This window comes from Electrophorus electricus, chromosome 2, assembly GCF_041902795.1.
Source record: "Electrophorus electricus isolate QZ-2024a chromosome 2, ASM4190279v1, whole genome shotgun sequence".
In the NCBI taxonomy this organism is placed as follows: Eukaryota; Metazoa; Chordata; class Actinopteri; order Gymnotiformes; family Gymnotidae; genus Electrophorus; species Electrophorus electricus.
Genome location: NC_137498.1, coordinates 25,756,691 through 25,768,102, shown reverse-complemented (window position 1 = coordinate 25,768,102; position 11,412 = coordinate 25,756,691). Strand labels below are relative to the sequence as shown.

Genomic DNA, 11,412 nt, shown 5'->3' with positions numbered 1-11,412 from the left:
AAATTAGGGAACTGTAATGTTCAAAGATAAACGTCTGCAGGTCTAACTATGGCAGCTATTTTTAACATTTACAGGAAGGTTATTCCATAGTGTGGGAGCTTTATAGGAAAAAGCTGCAGTAGATTTTCTTATTCTTGGTACTAGTAAAGAGCCTGCACCTTTTGATCTAAGCAGATGTAATGTGTCGTAATGCACAAGGAGTTCTCTAAGGCACTGTGGCACAAAATAATTCAGTGCTTCATAGGTCATTAGAAGTATTTTATAGTCAATATGAAATTTTACTGGGAGCCACTGCAAAGTAGCTAAGATAGGAGTGATGTGATCAAAATTTCTAGTTCTAGTAAGAACTCTGGCTGCTGCATTTTGAACTATCTGGAGCTTGTTTAGGTGCTTAGTGGTACAGCCAGATAGTAATGAATTACAGTAGTCCAGTCTTGAAGTAATAAATGCATGGACTATCTTTTCTGCATCATATGAGGAAAGTATATTCCTAATCTTTGCAATATTCCTGAGGTTGAGAAAGACGGTCCTAATATTATTTACATGAGCTCTGAACAAGAGACTGGGATCCATAATCACTCCAAGACACTCTTTAACTGTTAAAGAAAATGTGATTGGGAGACCATTGAGGTTCATTAGGTAATTAGAGAGCGGTGACCTAGCTGTCTGTGGGCCTAACTTCTTCTTTCTCAGGATTAAGTGAGAGAAAGTTTCGCAACATCCAGTGTCTGGTGTCCTTCATAATGCTAATAATGCTAAGATGATATATGTGCACTGGTTTGGCTGAGACATATAGCTGCATAGCAATGGAAACTAGCACAGTGTTTTTGTATAATGTTACCTAGAGGTAGCATATATAAAGAAAAAAGCAGAGGCCCCAGAACAGATCCTTGTGGAACACCATAGCTAACATTGTTGTATGCTGAAAAGTCTCCATTTATGATCATAAACTGGTAGCAACCAGCTAGAAAAGATTTAAACCAGGAAAAAGCTAATCCCCCAATCCCAACAACACTTTTGAGTCTATCTCATAAAATGTTGTGAGTTAGTGTCAAATGCTGCACTCGGATCAAGCAGTTTAACCAACAACAATAAAAAAAACTTGGTCAGAAGCCAACAACAGGTCAGTAACCACTTTAATCAGTGCTGTCTCTGTACTATGAGCCCTAAACCTTGCCTCACGGTATTCTCAGTTTGTGCAGTGAAAGTGTATCAGATAATTCATAATCTGATTTCTTGCCTGTGCCGTTCAGGTGCTGTTGTTATTTAGACTTTGCCATTTATGTTCACCTCACACTTTGCTCATTGTGGCAGCCTGTGGATGTTTTGGGATGTTTTTGTTTTGTTTTTTCTTTTTCTGGTATCTGGGTTAGCCTTAGAAAAAATCTAACAAATCTTTAAAAATCTGGTTTTAAGTCTAATTAGTCTTTTAAATCTTTGGATTTATAAAAAAAGAACCTAAGAACCAAAGAACCTAAGAAACTATGAGCTCATTTTGAGCAAATGTTATTGTTTAGATATCTTGTTGTCCACAGTCTTACTTTGCAGTACATTAGCAATTTTGAGTCGCAATACAATTCATCGGGTCCTAATATACTACTAATAATCCTAATCTACTACTAATAAATTCTTAAGTAAAAATCTATATTAAAAAAACAAAAAACAAAAAAACTAAACAAACAAAAAAACAATTCGCTACCGCCCTCCATTCTTCATATTGCAAAGAAACTCGTTTTAATTCAACGTATGAAGCGCAACGAGCATATGATAGGCTTTATTGACCGCCATCAGATGGCAACCAAATGGGGCGTGGTGTTTTCGGGAATACGCCATTAGCACGCTCCATATACTTAGCGGCGTTTTAGCCTGATACAAGATCAGCTCCCTCGTTCAAACCTTAGAATTAACCACTACGAAAAAAGCTGGTCTCGGATCAGAACAAAGGGGCAACGTCAACGAACAATTGCTAATAGGCCTTCCCACCAGTCATTTAGATTTTCAGAACCATGTCTACAGCATACTAACTTAAAGCAGTGAATATTGTATTTCATGTTGGGGAAGAAGCTTGAATAATTTTATTACAGCAACTTTGGACTATCATTGCACCTCTCGGTGAGTGCATTCGGTATTTAATGTATTTTTGATACTGAATTACGTCGCTAATCAGTATGACGTGTTTACAGATTTAAACACTTCGTGTTTTCATCGCTAAATTCCATTGTTTTTTATTGTGTACATTTTTTAAAAAATTACGATGGTATAATCGTGCTATTTTAGGCTATTCGTGAAATATTGAAAGCATTCGGAATACGAGACACTGGGCGTGGAATTTTTCTTGAGTTCATTTACAGCAACAAGATATGCGTAACGTCGATTCAATTATCTTATTAGGCGATCTGCTATTGGAGAATATGCAAAAGATGCAGACGTTAATTTTAGATTATTTTATTCTGTATAAAGTACAATCAATGGGATTAGGCTACGTTGAAAAGCTTCCAAATAATCATCCTATAGAGTAAATATATAGACTTCAATAGGCGAAACGAGGCTACCATATGAGCCTTTACGAGGAATAAAGGGATGACAGCGTAAGTGGAACGCTTTAAAAAGTATATCTGTAGGGAATAATGATTCTAAAAATGTATAAGCCTAGTACAGGTGACAAAGGCCATGCAATGAAGTAGTTTCTTTGATAGGTTAGTTATTTATTGAAGAATCATTACAAACATAACTCTCTTTCAAGGAGATGCAGTACTGCATTTTGTGTAATATTTGATCAAATTATTATGGCTTTCATCATATGATTTGGAGTTATATACTGTATTTACATCTAGCCAAACGTTATCTCTGAAGATGTGATATTATCTTCAAAATCTGGAACCAAGACAAAATCCATATTAGATTACTGTTAGTGGTGTTCATATCTTTGTTGCATATTGAATTTTTCTTCTGTTAGTAAGAAGATGTTTTACACCTGTGGTCCCAATGAAGCTATGGTGGTGTCTGGTAATGTCTCATGCAATTTTTCAAGAATTTAAATTACACATGAATTGTAAATAAATATAAAGTGAAAGACTATAGAATTGTTAACTAATAATTAATGTCTGTCATCTAAGGATTCTGTCGTTCTCCCCCGATGATGATATCTGGAGGCAGAGTGTTTGTGTTTCCCTGCATCCAGCAGATCCAGAGGTATTAGTTTGTCCATAAATATACACATATCTTCATGTATGTTTATTTTTTAAGGAGCCTATCACTCCTCTTTATTTCCTTTCAGGATCTCTCTGAATACTATGACCTTGAATGTGAAGAGTGACAAAGTCTACACACGCCATGGAGTGCCTATCTCTGTTACTGGCATTGCCCAGGTGTCCCTCTCCCTGCATGTGCCATGTCAAACCACTAAGCCAGTGCAGCTGAGCCAGTATTTGTTCTCTTCCATACAGTAACAAAAATCATATGCTGTTGACTACACGATTGTTTTCCCATCAGATGAAGATTCAGGGACAGAATAAGCAGATGTTGGCAGCAGCGTGTCAGATGTTTATGGGGAAGTCTGAAGCAGAGATTGCTCAGATTGCCCTGGAGACACTGGAGGGTCATCAGCGAGCCATCATCGCCCATTTGACTGTAGAGGTATGTGACACAGTTTAGGATTACTTACTTTGTAAATGCACACAGAGCAAGCTTGAATAAAAACGCAGTGTTTCAGGGGTTACACTGAATAAAGACTTTTTGTGGAATGCTCTAGTAATAATGAAGAAGTGTCCTTGGGTATGTCTGTTCTGAAGGAGATCTATAAGGATCGTAAGAAGTTTTCTGAGCAGGTGTTTAAGGTGGCGTCATCGGACCTGGTCAACATGGGTATCAGTGTGGTCAGTTACACACTCAAAGATGTTCATGACGATCAGGTAGGTGTGTGTATGTTTGCAATATGTTTGATTTCTCAAGTAATAATGGGCTTTTGAGCATTTTGTCCTTTCTCTGGGTTAGGATTACTTGCACTCTCTGGGAAAAGCTCGAACAGCACAAGTACAAAAGGATGCCCGCATAGGAGAGGCCTTAAACAAAAGGGATGCTGTTATCAGGGTGAGACCATCTAACTTCTTTTACTTTCCTCTGTCTGTATGGAGGCTACACCGAATCTTTTTTTTATTATTATTGGGCTTTCACAGTTTAAACCTGAACCTGTTAATCACATTCAAGATTGATTCCATACACAGGTACAGGGCATATAAAGGGAAAGAGAAGACAGAATAAGAAGGAAAAAATTTAAAAAGCACCAAACTTGACATAACCAAGACAGGATAAGTGGTCAAATTATGAAACTCTTGCCTTATTAATCACATCCAGTTTTCTCTGTATAGCCATGAAGTTTTACAGAAATTGGTAGAATGGTAAAGGTAATCAATTAGCAGCTTGTTTGAGCCACATCTTAACCACCAGCACATACATCATCTGTTTCAATTAAACAAGCCTTCACTGGTTCTTTGCTACATACTTGCATCTCACATAAAACCTACTCATCACCATCAGTGGGTATTTACACATTCAGAAGCACTAGAACTTTCATGAACCCTGACTGCAAGTAGTGTTAACACTGGTGGCTGCTCAAACACAAATGTAAGCTCTTAATTACTACTTATTTCCATGCCAAGTGTCTGTCTTTCTGCAGGAGGCTCATGCTTTGCAAGAAAAGGTGTCTGCTCAGTACATGAATGAAATTCAGATGGCTAAGGCTCAGAGAGACTTTGAGTTGAAGAAAGCTGCCTATGACATTGAGGTCAACACCAAAAAGGCTGAGTCTGAAATGGCTTACCAGCTACAGGTAATTACAATATAAAGAAAAACATACTATCTGAAAAGTATATATAAGCATTCACATTGAAGAAGTAAAGGTTTGTATATTTTTAGCCTGCTAAAACAGTGCCTAGCTAATAATACTTTCTAGTTCATTCTGAGAATAACTGAAAGACCAGAAAAGGGTCTAGGGGTCTAGCTTGGGGTCAGTTGGACCCCCATTGACTTTCTGTGAATCCTGGTTAGGTAGCCCAGCACCTAGTTCTTGATAGGGCTCAAGCATCATGAGTTCTGCACTGGCATGTAAATGGCATGTAAGCTCAATCTCTGACTGGTTGCGTGTACCACATATGAAATATTTGATTAATTGCTCAAATAGAGCCTTCTAGCTCCCAAATGTCTCCTAAATAAAGCCTTCTAGTTTGGCCTTGTGTTGAGATATTTAGTTTGATATTTAGAAAAGATTAGAAAACCTTTTGTTGAGTTTGATCTGGCTATTTGGAAATGAGCAATTTGAACAGGTGTCACAGTTACACTACAGTGGATTCTGTTTTAAAAAAAAATGTTTACAGTTACTAATATCCAATCACTTATTATTAAACAGGTGTTACACATTTATATCAAAATATTGGCCATGTTTTACTCATATGCCTGTGCATATTTATCACACGTTTGCATTATAGTTTGAGTTCCTGATGTGATTATAGACCACATCTATATGATTGATTCAGAAGAAGAATGCCACTCTTGTGATGGAACTAAAAAAACTATCGTTGGGATGCTTAAAGACTTAAATATTGCTGTGTTGTTCCCTTCATTTAGTCTTCCATGTTATAAAGGCCTTATGTTCCTCTATATCATTTTCAAAGCTACCTTTTCCAAGCCACCAAAGCATGAAACCTTTGAAACAATTAAATATTAAAATAATGTGAAGTAATTCCTTGATCTTTTCCCCCTGCATTGTGATATCAGGTGGCTAAGACGAAGCAGCGCATCGAGGAGGAGAAGATGCAGGTGCAGGTGGTGGAGCGCACGCAGCAGATCACCCTGCAGAAGCAGGAGATCACGCGCAAGGAAAAAGAGCTAGAGGCCAAAGTGAAGAAACCGGCTGAGGCTGAGCGATACCGCCTGGAGAAGCTGGCTGAAGCGGAACGGTGAGTCTGAGAGGGCTGGACCTTTCTTTTGCTGTTTATGCTATTACTGTGCAGTGAAAGAGAAAGATTGATTTCAGTTTTTAACCAACTTTAAGTAGAAAACAAATTGATTTTCTGAGTTAGTTTGTGTAGAAATCAGTCTTTACTTGCTTTACTTGCTAGGGAAGTTATTCTGTTTAGCGCAAAGTTTTCAGTTATTTAACCTTTGCCTCAAGTGTACCAATAAGCTGACTTGATCAGAATGTGTGCTGCCAGTCATTTCATGGAAAGCATATTTTTAATGTTGTCATTTTAAAGTGTCAGTGTGTGTTTTCTGCTTTTTGTCCCCTCTCTCTCTCTCTCTCTCTCTCTCTCTCTCTCTCTCTCTCTCTCTCTTTCTTTCTTCCTTGCTCTCTTCTTGCTCGCTCTCCCTTCTTACCACATGCAGTCTTCAGCTCATCATGGAAGCAGAAGCTGAGGCAGAGTCCATCAGAGTGAGTAAACAGGAACATCATCACTTAAAAGCTCAGAGTCCATCAGAGTGAATGAACAATGGCCACTTGATATCATCATTTAAAACCTCAGACATGTTGAAGGCCTTGGGGCTGATTTTTCAGACAAAGATTATGCTCGGCCTTGAACTAAATTTCATGGTCAGTGGATCCTTCATTAAATGCCATTATAGAGTTTCAGGCTTTTCAGATGATTAAAGTCAGTTTAAGGAAAAGAGGTCTGGATGTTCCACATTTAGGTGACACTATTTAAAACCTTTTGAAATTCTTCTTTAATTGTTCATTTCAGTTTCTAAATTTCAGAGATATTCAATGTAATACAGCATGCATATGTACCATCTGTGTGTTCAGCTGTGATATATTCAGCATTTTCAAATGAACATAGTGAATGCATAGTTTGAGTAGTGCTGCCCCCATCTCTCCCTGCAGGTGAGAGGAGAGGCAGAGGCGTTTGCTGTGGAGGCCAAAGGCCGAGCAGAGGCAGAGCAGATGGCAAAAAAGGCTGAAGCCTTCCAGCAGTACAAGGAGGGAGCCATGGTGGACATGCTGCTGGAGAAACTGCCTCTGGTAAGGCTGTGTGTGTACACATGTGTGTATGCGTGGGTGTGTGTGTGCAGGTGTGGGTGTGTGTTCATAGTCTTAGAACTTTGCAAGAATTTCAGATATAATATATTGGATTTTATTGGATTTTTATTTTTATTGGAAAATGTTAAAGTATCTAAAAATATTTGTGTATGAATTAATTATATATATATATATATATATATATATATATATATATATATATATATATATATATATATGTGTGTGTGTGTGTGTGTATATGTATGTATATGTGTATGTATATGTGTATGTGCGCTTCACACACCTTTGGAAGGCTCAGATGGGATGGATACAATATACAGGGTAAAGTGGAGTTGAAAACAAGTTATATAAAGGTGTCTTTAATACCAAAATCAAAACCTAAAATGTAATCCAAGAAACAAGCAGGGGTCAAATACCAAAAGGGACTAAATAACCAGACAGAGAAAACAGGAATAGTCAAAGCAAAAAGGGAAAACCAGAGAAACTGTGAATAAATCCAATAGGCAGATAAAGGAACAAACAGTGAAACAACTGCTCAGTATACAACATAAGCAAAACAAGCTTTTGCAAAGACCATAGACAAGTATACAATGGAATTAACAGGTGACATTAATAGACAGGACTGAAGAATGTAATCAATGGGAATCATGGAAAGTGGAGTCTAAGAGCACTAGGAAGGGCAGGCGTGACACTTTGATATGCTTCTCAAAATATCATAAAAGTGACACATCCCAAATTTAAATTTTATATATAAAATTGATTCCCTGGTTATTACTTATGCCTGAATCTTCTCAGAATGCTAATACATTATAATGTATAAGAATTTCCAGCTGTTTTCTATACAAATACATCTGATTTTTTTCTGTTTTCATGGTGTCACTGTCTCTCTGTTTGCCAGGTGGCAGATGAGATCAGCAAACCTTTGACATCTGCAAATAAGATTACCATGGTTTCCAGTGGTGGCTCAGAAGTGGGTGCTGCAAAGCTGACTGGTGAGGTAATGGACATCATGACCAGGCTTCCTGAGACAATTGAGAAACTGACTGGAGTCAACATCTCTCAGGTGAGACTACAGAACATACACATGTTGTAAGGGTTGGCGCCAGGCTGAGGCCCCCTCCGGCCACCAGAGGGAGGCCTCGAGTCAGGCACGCCACTAATCAGGCTTAACAACCAATAGCTGGGCTAGACCTTATATAAGCCCAGTAACCAGTCATTCAGTGCTGGGTCTTTGCCAAAGTTCTGAGCCAAGCTCCTAGCTGGTAACCTCGGGTATTGCGGTCTGTGATCCCTCATGCTACACCTCACTTCTGCGTTGTGAGAGTGTCCATGTTTTTACACATCCCCTCTCCAGTTTTCCCTCTCGAGTCTGTCTCTCTCCCGAGGCTTCCCTTAGCCATTCAAGTTCCTCGCCGTTTTCTGTTTTTGTTTGGGAAGCTTTAGTTTGGTTTCCCCAGTGTATTGGGGTTACCATTTCTTCCCGTGGCGTCCTTCGTTCTCCCTTTTACCACGCTCGGCGTGGTGTTTAGTTTTTTGCTTTTGTTTTACCTGAGCCAAGATCTAACTGTTCTGCACACGGGCCCACCATTGTTAGAGCATGGTTGCTCATCCAGTAGGCTATTGGTCTCATCGCCTAGCTGACCTGGGTTCAAGCCAACTTCACACATACACAGCCATATGCATGTAAATTCAGTTCTCTGGTTAGTGAAGTGGTTGTTAAAAGCATTAACTGCAGTTTGTGTGCTAATCAGTCAGAATGCAAGAGAAAGTTTGAGATTAAGTGCAGATCTAAAATCCAGAGGTTGTTTTCCTTAGGATCTATAATGATTAGAATTGGGGAAAGAAAATGATTAAAGTTCAATATACTGTGAGAAGTTTGACAGTATTAATGAATGTACTAACCCTCTGACTTTTTTTTTTTTTTTTTTTACTCTTTAGGTCCCCCACACAGTCTGAACACCAAACAATCATTACACCTTTAGCCTTCCAATAGTTTGAATGTGTCTGTCTTGTTCCTTTCGATGTTTCTCCTGCTGTCACATCCACGTTTTAGTCCTGCATGCTATCCTGTCCATCACTTTTTTCCCATGTTCAGATCTTGTCCTGAGTGTCTTCTGTCTTTCTCCTTCATCACTGCCCATTCACTGCCTTGCTGCTGAACCCAAAGTGTACCTTACCACGCCAGTGCAATGCACATGTACAGCCTGCATCTGGGATCAGGAGGAACAGAATGCAGTGCAGTTAAATGGTAAATGTCAAAATTTGATTAACACAGAAAAAGTGACCAACTACATGCCATGAAGTTTTTCATAAAACTTCTAGGGTGTTGGGCCTTTATGACTGTGTGTAGTAGTATGGGCATCTATTAAAGATCGTAAAGATCTTTCTATTACATATCAAAGTGTAGTTTAATGATGTCACTAAAAGGTAGTATATTGTATATTGTTAGTATTTTTTTTAACATCAAAGAATTTGTCATTTTTTTCTATCTCAGAATTTGTCATTTGTGTATGATTATACCTTGCTAATCCTAAGAATAAGATTAGCATGTTCCTGGTGAGTCTGTTCTGTTGTACTGCACTGGTACTCAGACGCAAATGCCATTCAGTTGTGTTACATAATTATCTCCATATGGCATTTGTCCTCCACTAAACAGAAGTAGTTAACTGAAGTGTAATGACAGTGTTTGTTTATAAAATGTTTACACAGCTGAAAAGATAAGAAGTCAGTTGTCATAGGCCAGGATTTTATGTATTTGCAGACTCTGACCAATGTTTGTTTAGAACTTTATCATTTACAGATAGTATATTGTTTTCCTGTTCCATAACTAGATGATAGTACTTAATATCTACACACTTAAGTGTGTAGACATTTATGAGGACAGGATGAGCTTTAGGTTGTTTTGCTGAGCTAAGTGAAATAAAACCACTTCTCTGGAAGTGGCTTCAGTCAGCTTGGAGCAAAGAAGACCAAACATTAATAAGACTGTAAACATTAATATTGTAGCACACAGTCTCTATTTTTTACATTTCAAGTTGTTTGCTTTGTCTTGTGGCTTGGTTTCGCGTCATAAGGCTTAGCAAACAAACCACGCGCTTTCAGCTCAACCTTCAAAACACAGAATCCAAAGATGCTGTATAATGTGCCATCATACCGACAAGTCAGATTTTTAAAAATTACCTCACTAGACATGATGAGGGCTGTGATGTACAATACAGAGCAAAAATGCTCTTGCTAAAGGTTTCATATGATCCTTTTACACATGTATAATCATTTTAGTCACTTCACAACACTGTCTGCATTTGAAATATTGTTACCTTTAGTTAAAGAAGAAAGTTTATTTGACCTGACAGTGTATAGAACAGCTTTTCTCTAATAAGGATAAAATCAGAGATACATGCTGAGAATCAGAGATACATACATGATACATGCTGAATATGTATTTGTATGCATTAAAAATTATAAACATAATATATTGGTTATATATTGTCTTTGCAGATTAACAGTGGTTAGCAGCTCTATTGCAAAAAAAAAATGGAATTGTCTTCCTGAAGACAATAGATTAAATAATATAAAACCAAAGGTGTTTTTTGTTCATCTGTGGATGAGTTCAGAAGAACTGACTTGAACTTGTGTCTTAGCTACATGTTAAAGCCCTAAGTACACCAGAATCAGATACCTTTTGTACTTTGTAAATAGTATTTTACTCCAACTTTACACAATCTGATTTCTGAAAAACACTACTATTCTTGTCATGATTTGCCATGATTGTCTGAATCATTCTAATCATGGCAATATGTAACTGAAATATGTACAATTATTGAAACCAAAGTAGCAAAGTATTTTAGATAAATCTACACATTTATTATTTAGTTTAGCAATTTAAAATAACCAACCACTTTATTAGAAAAGTACACTGTATGTACACCTTACATGTGTTCAGTTAGGTTATACCCTACAGTTTATGTGTAAAATATAGCCCATCTTCTAGCTTTTTATCAGTACTCAGTTACTTACCACACAACCACTATCAAATCCTGTAATACTGCTGCCACTGACGCACACATGTACCAGGGCATCATACTAGTGTGCCATTACCATGTCAGTGATATCAGTGCCACATAAAATTTTAACAAATTCCGCCAAATGGCTACAGTCTGTAATATTACATTAATACAGTGCACTGATAAAATTGGTGCACTTTATTAATGTAACATTAAAACATTAACCAATAAAATGGCCAGTGAAATTCAATGTGGGAATACTGATTCAGTGTTCAGTTTACTTTGGAAATATGTCAAAATAAACTGAAATGAAAAGACTATTAGGAAGTGGTATGCAGGGGAACATGGAGGTCTAACTCTGAGAATAAAACCTTATTG

General features: G+C 37.7%; 1 protein-coding gene across 1 annotated transcript; it reads left to right on the top strand.

Moving 5' to 3' along the window:
• Window positions 1–2,091: 2,091 nt before the first annotated feature.
• On the top strand, window positions 2,092–11,272 carry flot1a (flotillin 1a). The gene is made up of 13 exons (XM_027016264.3): window positions 2,092–2,112; window positions 2,957–3,006; window positions 3,117–3,192; window positions 3,278–3,368; window positions 3,493–3,636; window positions 3,792–3,911; window positions 3,994–4,089; window positions 4,676–4,828; window positions 5,773–5,954; window positions 6,382–6,427; window positions 6,875–7,012; window positions 7,929–8,093; window positions 8,969–11,272. Exons 2-13 carry the CDS (start codon window positions 2,964–2,966, stop codon window positions 8,984–8,986), a joined length of 1,272 nt encoding a protein of 423 aa, XP_026872065.2. The 5' UTR covers window positions 2,092–2,112; window positions 2,957–2,963; the 3' UTR covers window positions 8,987–11,272.
• Window positions 11,273–11,412: the final 140 nt, after the last annotated feature.